We start from the raw sequence: 21,314 nt of genomic DNA on the forward strand, positions 1-21,314 counted from the left end.
AATCACCATACATTACATCATTAGTTTTAGATGTAGTGATCCATGATTCATTGTTTGTGCATAACACCCAGTGCTCCATGCAGTACGTGCCCTCTTTAATACCCATCACCAGGCTAACCCATCCTCCCACCCCCTTCCCCTCTAGAACCCTCAGTTTGTTTTTCAGAGTCCATCGTCTCTCATGGTTCTCTCCCCCTCCGATTTCCCCCCCTTCATTCTTCCCCTCCTGCTATCTTCTTCTTTTTTTTTTTCTTAACATATATTGCATTATTTGTTTCAGAGTTACAGATCTGAGATTCAACAGTCTTGCACAATTCACAGCGCTTACCAGAGCACATACCCTTCCCAGTGTCTATCACCCAGTCACCCCATTCTTCCCACACCAACCCCCACTCCAACAACCCTCATTTTGTTTCCTGAGATTAAGAATTCCTCATATCAATGAGGTCATGTGATACATGTCTTTCTGTTTGACTTATTTCGCTCAGCATAAAACCCTCCAGTTCCATCCACATCGTTGCAAATGGCAAGATCTCATTCCTTTTGATGGCTGCATAATATTCCATTGTATATATATACCACGTCTTCTTTATCCATTCATCTGTCGATGGACATCTTGGCTCTTTCCACAGTTTGGCTATTGTGGACATTGCTGCTATAAACATCAGGGTGCATGTACCCCTTTGGATCCCTACTTTTGTATCTTTGGGGTAAATACCCAGTAGTGCAATTGCTGGATCATATGATAGCTCTATTTTCAACTTTTTCAGGAACCTCCATACTGTTTTCCAGAGTGGCTGCACCAGCTTGCATTCCCACCAACAGTGTAGGAGGGTTCCCCTTTCTCCGCATCCCCGCCAACATCTGTCATTTCCTGACTTGTTAATTTTAGCCATTCTGACTGGTGTGAGGTGGTATCTCATTGAGGTTTTGATTTGGATTTCCCTGATGCCGAGCGATGTTGAGCACTTTTTCATGTATCTGTTGGCCATTTGGATGTCGTCTTTGGAAAAATGTCTGTTCATGTCTTCTGCCCATTTCTTGATTGGATTCTTTCTTCTTTGGGTGTTGAGTTTGATGAGTTCTTTAAAGATTTTGGATACTAGCCCTTTATCTGATATGTCATTTGCCAATATCTTCTCCCATTCTGTCGGTTATCTATTGGTTTTGTTGACTGTTTTCTTTGCTTTGCAAAAGCTTTTTATCTTGATGAAGTCCCAATAGTTCATTTTTGCCCTTGCTTCCCTTGCCTTTGGCGATGTTTCTAGGAAGAAGTTGCTTCGGCTGAGATCGAAGAGGTTGCTGCCTGTGTTCTCCTTTAGGATTTTGATGGACTCCTATCTCACATTGAGGTCTTTCAACCATTTGGAGTCTATTTTTGTGTGTGGTGTAAGGAAATGGTCCAGTATCATTCTTCTGCATGTGGCTGTCCAATTTTCCCAACACCATTTGTTGAAGAGACTGTCTTTTTTCCATTGGACATTCTTTCCTGCTTTGTTGAAGATTAGTTGACCATAGAGTTGAGTGTCCGTTTCTGGGCTTTCTGTTCTGTTCCATTGATCTATGTGTTTGTTTTTGTGCCAGTACCATACTGTCTTGATGATGACAGCTTTGTAATAGAGCTGGAAGTCCGGAATTGTGGTGCCGCCGGCTTTGCTTTTCTTTTTCAACATTCCTCTGGCTGTTCAGGGTCTTTTCTGGTTCCATACAAATTTTAGGATTATTTATTCCATTTCTTTGAAAAAAGTGGATGGTATTTTGATGGGGATTGCATTGAATGTGTAGATTGCTCTAGGTAGCATTGAAATCTTCACAGTATTTGTTCTTCCAATCCATGAGCATGGAACGTTTTTCCATTTCTTTGTGTCTTTTTCAGTTTCTTTCATGAGTATTTTATAGTTTTTGGAGTACAGATTCTTCGCCTCTTTGGTTAGATTTATTCCTAGGTATCTTATGGTTTTGGGTGCAGTTGTAAACGGGATCGACTCCTTAATTTCTCTTTCTTCTGTCTTGTTGTTGGTGTATAGGAATGCCACTGACTTCTGTGCATTGATTTTATATCCTGCCACCTTACTGAATTCCTGTATGAGTTCTAGCAGTTTTGGGGTGGAGTCTTTTGGGTTTTCCACATAAGGTATCATATCATCTGCAAAGAGTGAGAGTTTGACTTCTTCTACGCCGATTTGGATGCCTTTTATTTCTTTTTGTTGTCTGATTGCTGTGGCTAGGACTTCTAGTACGATGTTGAATAGCCGTGGTGATATTGGACATCCCTGCCGTGTTCTTGACCTTTGGGGGAAAGCTCTCAGTTTTTCCCCATTGAGAATGATATTTGCTGTGGGTTTTTCATAGATGGCTTTTATGATATTGAGGTGTGTATCCTCTATCCCTATACTCTGAAGAGGTTTGATCAAGAAAGGATGCTGTACTTTGTCAGATGCTTTTTCTGCATCTATTGAGAGGATCATATGGTTCTTGTTCTTTCTTTTATTAATGTATTGTATCACATTGATTGATTTGCAGATGTCGAACCAGCCTTGCAGCCCAGGGATAAATCCCACTTGGTTGTGTGCATAATCCTTTAATGTACTGTTGGATCCTATTGGCTAGTATTTTGGTGAGAATTTTTGCATCCATGTTCATCAGGGATATTGGTCTGTTATTCTCCTTTTTGATGGGGTCTTTGTCTGGTTTTGGGATCAAGGTAATGGTGGCCTCATAAAACGAGTTTGGAAGTTTTCCTTCCATTTCTATTTTTTGGAACAGTTTCAGAAGAATAGGTATTAATTCTTCTTGAAATGTTTGGTAGAATTCCCCTGGGAAGCCATCTGGCCCTGGGCTTTTGTTTTTTGGGAGATTTTTGATGACTGCTTCAATTTCCTTAGTAGTTACAGGTCTGTTCAGGTTTTCTACTTCTTCCTGGTTCAGTTTTGGTAGTTGATACATCTCTAGGAATGCATCCATTTCTTCCAGATTATCTAATGTGCTGGCATATAGTTGCTCATAATATGTTCTTATAATTGTTTGTATTTCTTTGGTGGTGTTTGTGATCTCTCCTCTTTCATTCATGGTTTTATTTATTTGGGTCCATTTCTCTTTTCTTTTTGATAAGTCTGGCCAGGGGTTTATCAGTCTTGTTAATTCTTTCAAAGAACCAGCTCCTAGTTTCGTTGATCTGTTCTACTGTTCTTTTGGTTTCTATTTCATTGATTTCTGCTCTGATCTTTATTATTTCTCCTCTCCTGCTGGGTTTAGGCTTTATTTTCTATTCTCTCTACAGCTCCTTTAGGTGTAGGGTTAGGTTGTGTACTTGAAACCTTTCTTGTTTCTTTAGAAAGGCTTGTATTGCTATATACTTCCTCTTAAGACTGCCTTTGGTGCATCCCAAAGATTTTGAACAGTTGTGTTTTCATTTTCATTGGTTTCCATGAATTTTTTTTAACTCTTCTTTAATTTCCTGGTTGACCCATTCATTCTTTAGTAGGATGCTCTTTAGCCTCCATGTATTTGAGTTCTTTCCAACTTTCCTCTTGGTGATTGAGTTCTAGTTTGAAAGCATTGTGATCCGAAAATACGCAGGGAATGATCCCAATTTTTTGGTACTGGTTGAGACCTGATTTGTGACCTAGGATGTGATCTATCCTGGAGAATGTTCCACGGGCACTAGAGAAGAATGTGTATTGTGTTGCTTTGGGATGGAATGTTCTGAATATATCTGTGAAGTCCATCTGGTCCGGTGTGTCATTTAAAGTCTTATTTCCTTGTTGATCTTTTGCTTAGGTTATCTGTCCATTCCATTGTTGTCGATGTGTTTCTTTGCTTTTGTTATTGATTGGCTTATATAAGTGGCTACTCCCATGTTAGGGGCATAGATATTTACAATTAGATCTTCTTGTTGTAGACTCTTTAAGTAGGATATAGTGTCCTTCCTCATGTCTTATTACAGTCTTTGGTTTAAAATCTAATTTGTCTGATACAAGGATTGCCACCCCAGCTTTCGTTTGGTGTCCATTAGCATGGTAAATGGTTTTCCACCCCCTCACTTTCAATCTGGGGCTGTCTTTGGGTCTAAAATGAGTCTCTTGCAGACAGCATACGATGGGTCTTGTTTTTTTATCCAATCTGATAGCCTGTATCTTTTGATTGGGGCATTTAGCCCATTTACATTCAGGGTAACTATTGAAAGATAGGAATTTAGTGCCATTGTATTGCCTGTAAGGTGAGTGTTACTGTATATTGTCTGTGTTCCTTTCTGGTCTATGTTACTTTTATGCTCTCTCATTGCTTAGAGGACCTGTTTCAATATTTCTTGTAGGGCTGGTTTTGTGTTTGCAAATTCCTTTAGTTTTTGTTTGTCCTGGAAGCTTTTTATCTCTCCTTCTATTTTCAATGACAGCCTAGCTGGATATAGTATTCTTGGCTGCATATTTTTCTCATTTAGTGCTCTGAATATATCATGCCAGTCCTTTCTGGCCTGCCAGGTCTCTGTGGATAGGTCTGTTGCCAGTCTAATGTTTCTACCATTGTAGTTTATAGATCTCTTGTCCCGAGCTGCTTTCAGGATTTTCTCTTTGTCTCTGAGAGTCATTAAGTTTTACTATTAGATGTTGCGGTGTTTACCAATTTTCATTGATTTTGAGGGGGTTCTCTGTGCCTCCTGGATTTTGATGCCTGTTTCCTTCCCCAAATTAGGGAAGTTCTCTGCTATAATTTGCTTCAATATACCTTCTGCCCCTCTCCTTTTCTGGGCTCTCAATTTTTCTAATGTTGTTTCGTCTTATGGTATTGCTTCTCTCTCGAATTCTGCCCTCGTGATCCAGTAGTTGTTTATCTCTCTTTTTCTCAGCTTCTTTATTTTCCATCATTTGGTCTTCTATATCTCTAATTCTCTCTTCTGCCTCATTTATCCTAGCAGTTAGAGCCTCCATTTTTGATTGCACCTCATTAATAGCCTTTTTGATTTTGACTTGGTTAGATTTTAGTTCTTTTATTTCTCCAGAAAGGGTTTCTCTCATATCTTCCATGCTTTTTTCAAGCCCACTTAGTATCTTTAAAATCGTCATTCTGAACTCTAGATCCGACATCTTACTAATGTCCTTATTGATTAGGTCCCTGGCAGTCGGTACTGCCTCTTGTTCTTTTTTTTTTTGAGGTGATTTTTTCTGTCTTGTCATTTTGTCCATAGGAGAATAGATGAATAAGAGAACAAAATGCTAACAGGGTAACAACGACTTGAGAAAAATACACACTAAACAAATCAGAAGAGACCTGAAACTGGGGGAAAAGAAAGGGTAAGAAAGAAAATAGAAAGAAAAAAAGAAATAGGTAAACAAACAAAAACCAGAATATGATCAAATATGATCAGGCTGGTGCATAGATCAGTGCCACACACTAGATTTGGGGTGTATATTGGTCTGTTAGAAGATAGTGCTTCCCAAAATTTTAAAGAAAGAAAAGCTTATATATGTATAAAAATAAGGGTAAATACGATGAAGGGATGGAATATGACTGTAAAGATGAAAATTATAAAAGATTTTATAGAAGGAATTGATAAGGTAAGAAGTTGGTTGAAAAAAGAAAGAACAGGATTTAAGAAAAAGAAAAGGGAGATAATGTGATCAGGCAGGAGACTAGAACAAAGCCATACACTAGAGATTCAGTGTATATTTTGGTCTGTTAGAAGAAACTGTATCCCAAAATTTTAAAGAGAGAACAACTTATATATATATATACACCAAAAATAAGGTTAACTACTATGAAGGGATAGAATATGACTCTAAAAATGAAAAATAAAGATTTTTTAAAAAGGAGTTGATGTTTGTTGAAAAGGGGTAAAAGAAAAATTAAAAAAAAAAAAAGAAAATTAAAAAAAGTAACTTTGAAAGACTAAAAAATCATGGGGCAAAAAAGCCATGAATTCTATGTGCAGTATTCCCCCAGCGCTGGAGTTCTCCTGTTCTCATTGATCCGTAAACTTGGTCTTGGCTGGCTGTTCTTGCTGATCTTCTGGGGGACGCGCCTGTTGCTGTGGTTCCCAGATGTCTTTGCCGGAGGCGGAATTGCCCCTCCCTTGCCGGTCCGGGCTAAGTAATCAGCTCCGGTTTGCTCTCTGGAGCTTTTGTTCCCTGCAAGCTTTCTGTACAGCTTTGGAAGATGAGTGGGGGTATAGCTCAGTGGTAGAGCATTTGACTGCAGCTTTGGAAGATGAGAGTGAAAATGGCGGCCTCCCAATCTCCGCCCCAGAGGAGGTGAGAACTCCCCACTGCTCAGTGAGCACCCAGAGAAAAGCAGTCATTCACTCCCGTCTCTGCGGTCTCCAGCCGCAGGCGTTTCTGTCTCTGGCACATGACCCGTGTGGAGTCTCCAAACCCAGCAGATCCCTGCGGTGCGCTCCCGCGCCGCTCCTCCCAGGGGAGGAAGGGGAGTCTCCCCGGATCTGCCGCTTGTTGGGTCCCTGCTGGAAGAGCAGTGGCCCGACTGTGCCGCGGATCACGGTGTATGGCAACCCCGAGCTGAGAGCCCGCTCCTCAGCTCCGTCTCTGCAGCTGGCTTCCCCACTGCCATACCTGGGAGCTCTGCCACACTCAGGCACCCCCGGTCTTTCTGTGACCTCGAGGGTCCTGAGACCACATTGTCCCTGTGAGGCTTTCACCCCCCACTTAGCCACTGGAACGATGTCCCTCAGCCAAGCCGACTTCTAAAAGTTCCGATTTTGTTCTCCGGGGCTCTATCACTTGCCAGAAGCGGCCCTCAGTGGGCCCCCCTCCCCCGCTGTCTATCCTCCTGAATCGCCTCGGATTCACTTCTCCGCACGTCCTACCTTCCAGAAAGTGGTCGTTTTTCTGTTCAGAGAGTTGTTGCTATTCTTTTCTTCGATCTCCTGCTGAGTTCGTAGGTGTTCAGAATGGTTTGATCCCTATCCAGCTGAATTCCTGGGACCAGACAAAATCCAGGTCTCCTACTCCTCCGCTGTCTTGCTCCTCTCCCCTCCATGACTTTCCATTACAGTTAAAATAATTTTTTTTTTAAATTTAGCATGGCCTTACAGAATTCTTTGTAATCTAGATTATACCTAGCTCTCTAACCTCATCCTCTATCATTCACTTCCCCTTCCTGAGCTCTAGTCAACACCCTCTACAGGGTCATTGCATTTGTTGTTTCCTCTACTGGGAATTCTCTTTTTCCAGATCTATTCATCAGTATTCATCTCTTAATGTAGATTTCTGCGCAGATTGTGTCATTTCAGAAACAGTTTCTCTGCATGTTATACATAAAGAGCTTTTCTTTTAACTTCTGTCAGTAGTACTCAATATTCTATTTCTCTAGTAAATTTTCTTCATAACAATTATCACTATTTAAAATGGTCTTATTTAGTATAGGAGTCTAGGTCAGGTTCAATACTGTATTTCCCAGAGCATAATAGGCTCTTAATATTTGGAAATGAATGACTGTTTAGTTACTGTATCCATATTTTGTCCTTGATCCTCACTTCTAGCCGCAAGAGAATCTGTTCGTGGTATTTGCCTGCCTGTCATATTTTCAAAGAGAATGTAAAAATAGCACCAAACAATTAAAGAACTTTAAGCAAGGTAGTAATGTCTTAATATCTCTTTTAATGTTTTCTCAAGACAGATAACTAATAATGGCATATTGAATTGGCAGTATACAAGTGGATATAAAATAAGAGAAAAACTTATATTTTTACTTCCTCTTAAAAGTAGAAGAGACCCTGGAGAATGGTTTAGAGTTCTCTTAGGAATAACCCGTGAACTTTGCTACTTGAAAAATTAATCTAGACTTCCAGTTCCAACCATGGAATACCTTACATCAGACCAATCCTCCCACCAAAACCAATCACAAAAGCTAGACAAAATGGTTTGAGGACCTTGGAGAGCAACTCAGATAGGACTTCCTAGGAGAAAGTTACCTCCATATAAACATTGGCCTTTTCCCTGAGGGCATGTTCTAAATCCTGGTGGAGGCATAAAGGCCAAGCCTGAAGAGGTGGTCACTTGGGTCAGAGGACACTATGGTCAGGTCTTAGAGTTGCCAGAGTGGCTGAGGCATGAGGGACAAAAATCTCAAGACAGGAGGAAATTGCAGAGGAAAAGCCCAATAATTTATGTACAAATTTCCCTCAAGTTGTTGATTGATTCTGCAATTTTACATGCATGGGCAAAAGTCAAGGAAACCCAGCAGAAAACAGCAGATGGAGGCTCAAGGGCAAAGAAAAAAATTTAACAGCCACATGGTACTGGGGAGGCAGAAATTAGTGTTTAAGGCTGCCAAGGTGAAGGGCCCTTGGTACATGTCAGGCTTCCAGCTCAGATCCCAGAAGGCACTCCCTAGAAGTAGTGCTAAAATGGAAATAGACTACCCTTAGCAAAGCCTGAACCCTTAGTAGTCTGCCTGTACTCAACCTGTGTTTCAGAAGAAACTTAACCTTTAGAAAGAATGTAATGCTCAAAGGGTCTATGCTTTTTCATTTATATAGTCTAGCTTCCAATAAATTATGAGACAGGCAGACTGAAAAAAAGGTAGGAAGATACCCTAGAGATATATCTACACAAAAGAAATGTACATAAGATTATTCACTGTGAAAGTTGTTATTAATAGCAAAATATTAGAAAAATGCTAAAGGACCACCAACAGAGGATTGAGGAATTATGTTGGTTCATAATTTACTTAATTTTTTACACAGGTCCTATCAGCATGTGGGACCAGAGGGTTCTTTATTGTATGACACTGTGCTGACCATTATTGGGCATGTTACATCTTTGGCCCTAGCACAATAAATGCTAATTGCACCTTCAAGGTTTGCTACAACTTGGAATGCTCTCACACATTTTCATATGCCTCTGGGGTGGGGCATTCCAATTGAAAATCATTAATATCATGGAATTTTGTGCTGTTGTAAAAAAGAAAATTGTTTATGAACTGATACAGAAAGTCCACCGCAGTGCATCTTAAGAGTAAAAGGCAAGATAACGAGCTGTATGTGTACTTTGCTATATTTTGTTTAATAAAGGAAGAAAATATATATTTGGATTGCTTATATGTGCATAAAATTTCTGTAATAATACATAAGAAACTAATGAAAGTGATTATCTATGGGGCCTGGTGGGGTGAAGAGAGATGAGATTTCTGGGGTGAAATATATTTACTGTATACTTTTCTATGTTGTTTTGATTTTTAAAACTACCTATTCAAAAAATTTTTAAATAATAAACAGATATAAATAAGCTATTGTGTAAAATATAATTTTTAAGAGAATGAAAGTTTATGTATTCATTAAAAAAATGTTTTGGTCTTTTTCCAATTCTGTCTCTTTTTACCTTTGCTTTCATTCAGTGGAGTAGGGCGAAACTGGGGCTGGGCATCTGCAGGTAGCAGCATTCTTGCTGAATTTGGTACGCTGCATATGGAGTTTGTCCACCTCAGCTACTTGACAGGGGACCCAGTTTACTACAAAAAGGTTAGTTTTCTTGACTTCTTTTCTTCGTTTATTATAGAAGAGTTCTTTAAGATTTACCAAAGGACTTGATTAATGCTTGGAAAATGTTCACCTTTCTAGAAATGTATTTATCAGGACTCTGGCCCTTTTATTCTTTTTAAATTAAATAAATATCCTTTCTATTTAAAATATTTACTGTTATTTGAGAAGTTATAAACATTCGTAGGTTTTCAGAAATTCTATTCTATTCAGAATTGTGCTGCAGTGTTCCTAGCCAGCATGGTAAGACAAGAAAAACAACATGAACAAAAAGTTAAAGAATTGAATTGGATTGAAAAGGATGAATGAAAAGAGTAATTACGCACAGATTACATGATTATTTACCTAAAATATTAAGACAATTTGTATTTAAATTATTAGAAATAAGAGCATATATATAGTTTTGAATAGAAGATCAATATAGATATGAAACATCAACAGCATTTCTCTGCACCAACTACAACCAGCAAGAAAATATCACTTTCCAAAAAATACGTGTTAGGAACAGGAGTTTAAGTTTCCTACAAATAAACCTAACAAAAGATAAATGAAGTTCAAAACAGTTAAATGACACTGAAGAGGAGAGAGCAGAGAGGTATGTTATGTTCATGTAGAGCTAAAGAATATTATAAAAATTTTAGTCTTCTCCAGATAGATCTGTAGCATCAGTTCAATGCCAGTCAAAACTCCAGTGGCTTCTTTTACAAAAATAAAACTTGATAAGACCCTTGTAGAATTTATATAGAAGAGAAAAATTCAAGGCACTCCTGAAGAAAAACATGTGGGGTGGGTTTGTATTACCCAGTTTTCGACGCTCACAGTGAAGTATTGGTGCACAAGACAAATAGACTGATGAACAGAATAAACATTCCTTAAATAGATCCATGTGGAAACATTATGCAAGGGTAGCATTGTAGATTATAACGATTCTAGGAGCATTAAAGGCTTATATTTAAAAGACAAATGTAGTAAAGTTTAAAATACATATACCCAATGGCCCAGCAGTTCCATGTGCATTTATGATGTGCATTTAGATCATATACATGGAAGCATTGTTTGTGTTAGCATTTTATATAATAAAATTTAATACAGCAGTAAAAAATAAAGGAATTACAGTTACATTTATCAGTTAAAATAATACAATACCGGGTGCCTGGGTGGCTCAGTCGGTTGAGCATCCTACTCTTGATTTCAGCTCAGGTCATGATCTCAGGGTTATGAGATTGAGCCCCAAGTTGGGCTCTGCACTGGACGTGGGAGCCTGCTTGAGATTCTCTCTCCCTCTCTATCTGGCCCTCCTCCCACCTTTAAAAAAAAAAAAAAAGATACAACTTTTTAAAAAAATTCAATACAAGCAGAACTGAGTAATATACTTTGTTTAGAGATTCAGAAGTGATTTCAGTAGAGTTAAGACAATGGTGAACATAAAATTCAGGACTGTGCATATAGCCATTACAAAGACAGTGATGTGTGAATGCATAAGCAGAGCGGCGAAGGTGTTTGTAGTGCTGTATTTCTTAAATTAATTTATATATATAGTCCTTTCTATGTATGAACTGTTTCATCAATTGAGAAGAATTTTCAGGTAAAGACAGCAGTGGAGCCAGACCACAGAATTTTTCCTTTCCTGAAGAGATGAACAATAACAACAAAAGTAGTAAATAAAGACCAGCAAAAATTTATCAACAGCAATGAAATGAGGAAAGGCTACAATCTCATGTCACTAGCAAGTAACAGCCAAAAAAAAGAAGTAAAAAACTTCTGGTATGGTACTTAAGTCTGTTTCTCACCTTGTCCTGAGTCCTTACTGGGCAAAGAAAGCCAGTCAACAAATTCCTGGTACTCCCCATTAATCTCACAGAAGAGACCAGTGCTAGGGGTGTTGAGTATACAACTGTCCATAGCTCTAGAGGGGGTTCCCTCCTCTATCCTTCTTGAACACTAGTACTCCAGATCTCACATTGTGTTCAGCGGGGAGGAAAAACCCCCACTCCCCAGATGCACAGTAGGAAGGAATTCAGGGACAAGTCAGCTGTGCCATATCAAATCAAAGTCCAGGTCAGAACTGACCCTGTTCATTGGGAGCAAGATGAAAAGGAAAAGCATGGCAGGTATGCAAACAATACTGCAGCGTGGTGGAAAAAAAGCATGGTGGTAAATAGCATGTAAAAGACTGATAAAGGACCCTGCTTCAAATTTTATAAAGTCACCGTAATTTATACAATAATAGCAGTTGAACTCAGTAAAATTAGAACTCAAAACAAACCATAAAATGATACAAAAAGATTGTGGAACTGAAGAAACAAATTGAGACCTTAAACATTATATTTCTGTAATGGATAAATAAATGAAAAACAGCAAATGTGACTGTACATAATTGAAAACCAATTTACTGACATGGAATAAAAGCAAGAGACAATCATAGTGGAAACAAAGAAAAAGCATAAAGAGTTTAAAAGGGTGATAAATTTGCAAAATGAAGATCATCTAGCACAGTATTTCTGAAGTGGAGGACCTAACACACAGGACCTTCCCTGAAAGGAAGGAGAAACAGAACTGTAAACTCCATTTTTAACAAAATTAAAGAGATACATGATATACCACATCACAAAATAGCAAGAAAGGTTGGCATAAGCCATCAAGGGCAGAGAGGTTTGGGAAACGAGAGGATATTTGTGGTTGCAGATTTCAAAAATAAAAAGGCAGTAGACTACAGTTCTCTGAAATCAGTGGTATGTCTTGAGGTACAAAACCAAAGTCCTCATAAGCAACATTGAGCACAGGGTCATGGGTTGATGGTGGGTGCTTCTTTGGACTCCACTAAACCCGGTATGTTGAGAAGCTGGAATAACAGAATTCTGAGAAAATTCTGGTGAGGGAAGAGAATGAATGACAGATTTTCTTTTATGAGCAGTGCTGCATGGCTAGTGTCAATTATCTGGGGAGAAGCAAAGGCATCTAGACTCTCCCTGGCCTTTTATGTCAAAACTCGTGTGTGAATAGCTGGTTCAGGGAAAATAGTAGTGAGTAATTGATCAAAAAAGGACAAGCGTACAATTTATAAGATATCAGAAAAAAAAGAGGGAAGGAACATCATATACAAGTGATAACCAAAAGATACCTCTCAGAAAATAGCAGTTAAATCCTGACCAAACATCACCATGAAAGGGAAGATGATGGAGCCCTCCTCTCTGTAAATCAGGTATATCAACAGAAATACAAGTGCTCAGAGACGGTAAGATATGCTATCAGTAACAAATTACAAGAAAAAGTTATCACCAAAAATGAAGGCCAAATTGGAAGCATTACAAAGGAAGTGTTGAAAGTATAGTGATGGACTTAGAAGACAAAATTGAGAAAAGCTAGTAAAGGTATAGACATTAGAAAAGAGATGGATAAAAAGATTCTGAGAGGAAAGATAGCTGTGGAAGAGGCAGAGAGGATTCAATGTGTGCATAATTTTTAGAAGACAAAGGAAAGCAGTTTTTCATTTTTCTTAACAGCATCATTTCAAACTGACTAGCCTTGATTCACGGAATTATTCAGATTGAGATTGTCATACAAAGAGCTGGTCTCAGCCTTTAAAGACCAGAAGGAACACAGCATCCCTGAGCCCATTCCTAAAACCGCCTGATTTCAAAGTCCAGCCAAAGGAAAGATGACTGGGACCTTGTCGTCAGAGGATGCGTGCTGTGCTCAAGCCCAGAAAATAGTGAAGTAGATGTTTCCCCAAGTCATGTATACCAAGCAGGTTATCCTTCATATGTAAAGAGAACATTCTCAAATAAGAATACCAGGAATAGAATACATTTGTGCCTTTTTTTGTAAGCACGGACAAAACCCATCCAATCTATAGATGAATGGAGATAAAGTCCTTGGAAAAGTTTCCGGCTTTTTAGTATATTTTGATTTTTTTTCCTTCTTAGTGTTAGGGAGATCTTTTAGGGATCAGAATTTTTGGAATTTTAGGAATTTAGGGATATCTATTGTGGAATCAATATTTAGAGTTCAGCAATTCAGTTTTTCATCTATTAAATTCAAATTTATTATAAAAGTCCTTTTATGTTTCCATTTCTATGAAATTATTTCTGTTCTTATATTTAGATGTGTACATAGTGAATATGTCTGGAATGATGTTCATCACTGATGGTTCTGATGGCTATTTCTGGATAGTAAAATGTTGGCATTTAAATTCGTTTTTCTCGTGCTCTTTTCTTCATGTTTTTAATTGTTGTTTGATCTTTATTTAATGATCGTATATAATCTTATAAAAATAATGAATCAATTATAAAGTAGAAGCCTTTCCTGACCACCACACACGCAGAAAAAGGCAGGGGGGAGATGGTGTAGGTTCTGAGTGAGGAAAACCACAAAGCCTAGATTAATATAAAGCCTTGATGACATTTATTTTATTAATTGCATTCTTTATTTGTGTTAAGGTAATGCACATTCGGAAACTCCTTCAGAAGATGGATCGTCCAAATGGTCTTTACCCAAATTATTTGAACCCAAGAACAGGTCGCTGGGGTCAGTGTAAGTATTTCTAGTACAGCTGATGCTATGTTAAAAGATTATTTGTCTGAAAACTTGCTTGATGTGGTGAAAAGTACACTACATGTAGGGTTAGAATCCCTCAGCATTGACCCTTGTGATCTGTTACTGCTGTTACCTTTGACAAATTTCTCATCTTTCGGTAGCTTTGGTTTTCCTACTTGTAAATGCAAACCAAATAACCTGTGTCACAAGCAGTATTTTATTTCATGTATATGAAAGTACTTTGTTAAAATATAGTGCGGTCTTTGCAAAGGGTTGCCCCTATTTATAAACCATATCTTCATGTAGATAGAGCATTGCTTGGGATAGGTATTTTATTAAAGGAATATGAAGAACAAATGAGTATCTTAAATGATTAGAAAGGAGGGCAGTTGCTCTTGGGCAAGCTTTGTCCCGTCGTTTTAACAATAGATACCAGGGTCTTTTATTTATCAGGCTCTGTGCTAAGTTCTTGGATGAAACTGGAGATGGGGAAAGACCATATAGAACTTGGCCGGATTTTGGGGAGCTCCCAGGCCAGCAGAGTAAACAGACACACTTAAATGTAGTTGGAATAAAATGTGATGAATGTTATGGTAGAGGTATGTACCAGTTGTCATGTGAGACTGACAGAAGTGACTTCCTCAATGAGGAGAAAATATTTTGTTTGGGGTGAGGGTGATCTTCTTATTAGAGCTTTAGAATTGATCTTTGAAGGAATAGATTTTTAAAACATAATAATAAATATTTATTTGGAAATGTGGGATGTAAAGAATTGAAATAAAATATGGGTTTATGAATAGTATTCTTTCTTAAAAGATAGGAGAACTGGAAGGAATACTAGAAAGTGTAACTTTCCCCCAGGTATAACATGTTTGGATTGTTTTTGAGACTAATAAAATCATAGTGAAATAAAAAAGAAGTAAAAATAACAGCCTCTTAATCTGTCAGTGAGAAATTATGCTGGTGTTTGCTACCAAGAGTGGGAAAACATTTGTCATGGAATTTGGGGGGGCTCCTTTCAAGGAAATTGTCCTTTATTTTGTGAAAGGAAAGCAGTTTGGTCAATATAGTTATGTCTGTCATGGATCTGGGAATAGATCTCAATCTTTGGCTCCTCTTATGTACTTTTTTGAAATTCTTTACATGTAGCTTATTTTTCTCTTTATTTTGAGGAAAATACAAGGGCCGTGCCTAGACTGAGTGAAAATGATACTTTTTGGAAAAAAGCCCGAGGGCAGCATTTCTAAAATACAAAAATATACTTTTCTTATTCCAGATAAGGATGACTGGTTTGGATGTCTGCTTAGTAATTTGGGTGAATTTTATTGTACATTTCACTCCCTAGAGTTTTATTAAGATTTGGGAATATTCTAACAGGAAAAAATTATGTTTGGTCTTTCTTTATGTCATATGCCAGTGTATATTTTATAAGGTAAAACTTAAATTTAACTGTAAAAAATAACAGTATGAAAATATTAAAAAGTGGTTTTTTTTTTAATAATCAGGAAAGCCTTCTCCATAAAGAAAAAGATTATCTGTTTTTGCTATATATAAACATTAACCTCTTATATTTTATAACAAAGGCAAATAACTAGCTAATGAAATACATTTGAATGTATTTGGAAAACAGAATTTTCATATCCTCTATTAAGAACTCTTATAAGATCATAAGAAAAAAGATGATCATCTCAGTAGAAAAATACACAGAGAAAAGTTGGTTCATGAAAAAAAATGGAAGTAAGCAGATGTTCATTTTTAACCGTGAAAGATACCTGAAGATAAATAGTACATAGAGACAGTGTAATGCGGTACCACCTTCTTTCTGTACACACTGGTGCTACGCTACTATAGTAGGATGTGCGAACACTACCATCTTTGGTATCCTATTTGTAGCATCTCCACAGACTGGTCACCAGAGATCTTTGTCCCTCTCTTGTCCCACTTCACCACCACGCTAATCAAATCAGTGCAGCTTTTATTTGACTTATTTTATTGAAGTGTAGTTGACATACAACACAACAATATAATACAATGACCTTTGAACAACGTGGGCGTTAGGGGCACTGACCACCTGCACAGTAGAAAATCCGCGTGTAACTTTTAACTCCTCACCCAAAAACTTAACTACTAAGTGCCTACTCTTTACTGGAAGCCTTACTGATAAACATAAACAGTTGATTAACACATATTTTGTGTTATATTCTTATACAAAAAAAGTAGCTAGAGAATATATTAAGAAAATCGTAAGGAATAGAAAATAAATTTACAGTATTATACCTTGTTGAAAAAATCTGCATGTAAGTGGACCATGCAGTTCAAACACATGTTGTTCAAGGGTCAACTGTCAACTCTTAGTTTCAGGTATACAAAATAACGATTCTCGATGCAGCTTTTAAACAGAAGACACTGTTCATTATCTATTAAATTAATAAGGGAATTGGACACATCCCTGTACCTGGAGCTTCAAAAAGTGTGAAAATTTGTATGCCATTTGAACCCGGGACTCATTTCTACATATTTATTCCAAAGAAATTTGCACAGCTATGTATAAAAAGTTTATTTACTATATCTTTGAAGTTATTTATAATAGGAATAATTTGGAAACATTCTAAAGCAGTCTTTTCCGATAGAACTTTCTGTGATGAGGAAAATGTTCTATATCTGTGCTGTCTACAGGCGTCAATAACCAATGGTGTTGAGCACTGGAAATGTTGGTATGGTTGTAGAACTGCATGTTAAATTTTATTTACTTTTAATTAATAACTACTTGTGCCTAATGCCTGGACACTGCAATTTTAAACATCCTATGAAAGAGATTTGGTTAAAGAAATTATAGTACCTTCAGATGTCATATACTATGCAGCCATTAAACATTATGTTACAGAATACTTAACATAGATATATGTTATTTCTGTTTTTTCCTTAATGTTTGTTTTTATTTTCTTCTTTTTGTTTTCCTTTATTAGTCTAAATTTGATAATGAACATCTATCATTTTTGAAGAAAGATTAAAAACATTTTTAAAGCAGTTTTATTGATATTTAACCCATATACCATATAATTCACGCAAAGTATACAATTGAATGGTTTTTAATCTATCCACAGTGTTTTGTAACCATCACCAACATCAATTTTAGAAGATTAACCCCCCAAAGAAATCCTGTGCCATTTAGCTATCACCTACCTATTTGCTGGTTCTTCCACCCCTTGCAGCCTTAAACAACCACTAATCTACTCTGTGTCTCTATAGATTTGCCTGTTCTGGACTTTTTTTTTTTTTTTTTTTTTAAGATTTTATTTATTTATTTGACAGAGAGAGACAGCAAGAGAGGGAACACAAGCAGGGGGAGTGAGAGAGGGAGAAGCAGGCCTCCCGCGGAGCAGGGAGCCCGATGCGGGGCTCGATCCCAGGACCCTGGGATCATGACCTGAGCCAAAGGCAGACGCTTAACGACTGAGCCACCCAGGTGCCCCTGTTCTGGACTTTTCATATAATTACATATTATGTGGTCTTTTGTGATTGGCAAAATGTTTTAAAGATTCTTCCATATTGTAGCATGTATCAATATTTGGATTTTTTTAATGCCTGAATAATATTCCATTTTATGGATCTACCACTGTTGTTTATCCATTCATCAGTTGATGACTTTGGAATTATTTCTACTGGGTTTTTTTTTTCCCACTATTATTCCTTTTTTAAAATTGATTTGTAATTGACATACAATATTATATTAGTTTCAGGTATACAACATAGTGATTCTATATTTTTATATATCACCTTGATAGGTCTGGTTACCATCTGTCACTATACAAAGTTATTACAATATTACTGACTGTATTCCCTATGCTGTGCATCATATCCCCATGACTTGTTTATTATATAACTGGCAGTTTGTACTTCTTAATCCCTTTCACCTATTTCTCCCATTCCCCCAACTCCCTCCCTTTTGGCAGCCACGTTTGTTCTGTGTATCTATGAGTCACTTCTTGTTTTGTTTGTTTTGATTTTTAGATTCCACATAGGAGTGAAATTATACAGTATTTGTCTTTCTTTGTCTGACTTATTTCACTTAGCATAATACCCTCTGGGTCCATCTATGTGGTCGCAAATGGCAAAATTTTATTCTTTTTTATGACTGAGTAATAGTCCATTGTATTATATGCACCACATCTTCTTTATTCATCTGTCAGTAGACACTTAGGATGCTTCCATATCTTGGTGATTGTAAATAATGCTACAGTGAACATAGGGGTACATACATCTTTTTGAATTAGTGTTTTTGTTTTCTTTGGATAAACAGCCAGAAGAGGGATTGCTGGGTATCGTAATTCTATTTTTAATTTTTTGAGAAATCTCTGTACTGTTTTCTGTAGTGTTGCACCAATTTACATTCCCACCACTAATGTGCAACGGCTCTGATTTCTCCACATCCTTGCTAACACTTGTTATTTCTTGTCTTTTTGAGAATAACCATTCTGACAGGTGTAAGCTGGTATCTCATTATGGTTTTGATTTGCATTTCCTTGCTGATTAGTGATATTGAGCATTTTTTCATGTATCTGTTGGCCATCTTTAGGTCTTCTCTGGAAAAATGTCTGTTCAGGGCCTCTGTATATTTTTTAATTGTGTTATTTGGGTTTTTTTTTTTGTTACTGAGTTGTATCAGTTCTTTTATGTCTTTTGGATATCAACTCCTCATCAACTATATCATGTGCAAATATTTCCTCCCATTCAGTAGGTTGCCTTTTCATTTTGTTGATGGTTTCCTTCCTGGTGCGCAAATATTTTTAAATATAAAGAGGATGTCATCTTCCACATCAAAATCTTAGAATACTGAAAAAAATTAAGTCAATGTTTGAGACTTGCTAGTCTTTGAAATGATGAACAGTAAAGCATTGACAGCATCTTAAGTATTAAAAATATAACTTTTTCTCATTAAATAAATGGTATTATAATAGAAAACTGGATAGCTACATGGAAAAGAATGAAATTGGGCCCTTACTTTATATCATATATAAAACTTAGCTCAGGGCGCCTGGGTGGCTCAGTTGGTTAAGTGACTGCCTTAAGCTCAGGTCATGATCCCAGGGTCCTGGGATCGAGTCCCGCATCGGGCTCCCTGCTCTGCGGGGAGCCTGCTTCTCCCTCTCCCACTCCCCCTGCTTGTGTTCCCTCTCTCGCTGTGTTTCTCTCTGTCAAATAAATAAATAAAATCTTTAAAAAAAAAAAAACAAAAAAAAAAACGAAAAAAAACTTAGCTCAAAATGCATCACACACTCTAAATTTAGGAACAAAAATTATAATATCCTTAGGAGGAAACAGGGAAAAACCTTCATGACCTTGGATTTGGCAATGGTTTCTTTAGAAGCAGAGGCAACAAAAGAAAAAAATAGATAAAATTGATTTTATTAAAATTAAAAAACTTGTGTGTCACAGGACTTGATAGAGACAGAGGAAGACAAGCCACAGAATGAGAGAAAATATTTGCAGATCACATGGCTGATAAGGGATTAATATCCAGAATACACAAAGAACTTCTACAACTCAACAACAAAAAGATGGTTAAAAAATGGGCAAAGAACTTGAATAGATATTTCTCCAAAGAAGATATGCAAATGGAAAATTAAACATATGAAAAAGATGCTCATCATCATTAGTCACTAGGGAAATGCAAGTCAAAAGCCCAGTGAGATTCCGTTTCACACCTAGTAGGACGGCTGTAATCAGAAGACAGAAAATATGTTTTTGCAAAGATGTGGAGAAACTAGAACCCTTGTACGTTGCTGTTGGGAATGTATAATGATGCAGCCACTTTGAAAAACAATTTGATAGTTCCTCAAAAAGTTAAATATAGAATTCCATATGATCCAGCAGTTTAACTCCTAAGTATATACCCCAAAGATTTGAAAACAGGGACTCAAGCAGATACTTGTATGCTAGTGTTCACACAATGTTATTCATAGTAGCCAAAAGGTAGAAATAACCAAAGTGTCCAACAGATGAATGGATGAACAAAATGTGGTCTGTCCATATGATGGAATATTATTTAGTTGTGAAAGGAATGAAGTTTCTGACACATGCTGCAACACAGATGAACCCTGAAAGCATCATGAAAAATGAGAAAAGCCAGTCACAAAAAAGGACAAATACTGTATGATTCCACTTTACCAAATCTAACGTAGTCAAATTCATACAATGGATTAGAGGTTGAGACTTAAGTGAAAGGGGAATGGAGAGTTACTACTCCGTAGGTACAGAGTTTCTATTTGGGATGATGAAAAAGTTTTGGAAATAGTCATAGTTGTACAAGGTTGTGAATGTAATTAATGCCACTGAATGGAACATTGAAAAAATGATTAAAATGGCAACTTTCATGTTACATGTATTTCAGCCCAATTAAAAAATTGCAATAAAATAGTCCCTTCTTGTTTTTCTTCTCACAATAAATTTAAATTACTTCTTCAGAATATATTCACTCTTAACAGTTGTTAATTTAGAGAATGTTACAGAAAGAGCTGTTTACTGGTTATCTTGGCAAGGGGCTTTAAAATCCTAGGGAAGCCATCCTGGTATCCTTTTAGCAGCTGTAGTCTTGACTAAATTGTCCAATTTGTTTCTTTTAATGTTTTTGTATATTTTATATCAGCTTCTGAAAAGTATATCAGATCCATTATTATCTTTGAGCACTATACATCTGTCATATCTTTAAATAGTCTGCAAAACAAACAGTGAATTGAACTGAAATTTAACAATCCAGCTTTGGCTAACTGTATTGTAATTAGAGTAATGGTAATATCTGTGACATGCACATAGCAATCACAGAGAATAATTACTGGTAATTACCTTCAGGAAAAGTACTTGGCAACAGATATAAAAGAATATAGTAAAGAACCTAGATTTAAAGGCACATTATTAGTATTTTCTCTCTTTTTTTCCTTTGTTTTTTCACTAGTTTTCTAAGCACAGTGCTTAGCCTATGCTATTTAATGACTGAAGTGAAGAAAATATAGGAAATTGGTCATTACTGATTCATTATGTTTTATATCACTAAATTAAAAAATTGTAGAAAAAACAAGAACGGGTATAATATTTGGAGTTAGAAGACTAACCTTGGCTTTCCTGCTTAATAATTTAACATAATAATGTAGATGAGTTATCTAACTTCTCCATGCCTTTGTTTCTTCATGTGTTCTAATTGACTTATTTAATAGGATGATCATGTAGGTCATATTTGAAAATGTTTCATAAACCATGACATGATACAAATAGTAACTTCTATTCCAGA

The 21,314-nt window shown here is 36.9% G+C and overlaps 1 protein-coding gene across 1 annotated transcript in view; it reads left to right on the forward strand.

Moving 5' to 3' along the window:
- Positions 1–21,314, forward strand: part of MAN1A2 (mannosidase alpha class 1A member 2) — a 199,777-nt gene that overhangs the window by 122,842 nt on the left and 55,621 nt on the right. The window contains exons 7-8 of the mRNA XM_021690033.2: positions 9,352–9,475; positions 13,933–14,026. Of these exons, the coding sequence (XP_021545708.1) occupies positions 9,352–9,475; positions 13,933–14,026 (218 nt within the window). The remainder of the gene's footprint in view (positions 1–9,351; positions 9,476–13,932; positions 14,027–21,314) is intronic.

The sequence above is a fragment of the Neomonachus schauinslandi genome, chromosome 4 (genome assembly GCF_002201575.2).
Source record: "Neomonachus schauinslandi chromosome 4, ASM220157v2, whole genome shotgun sequence".
NCBI lineage: Eukaryota > Metazoa > Chordata > Mammalia > Carnivora > Phocidae > Neomonachus > Neomonachus schauinslandi.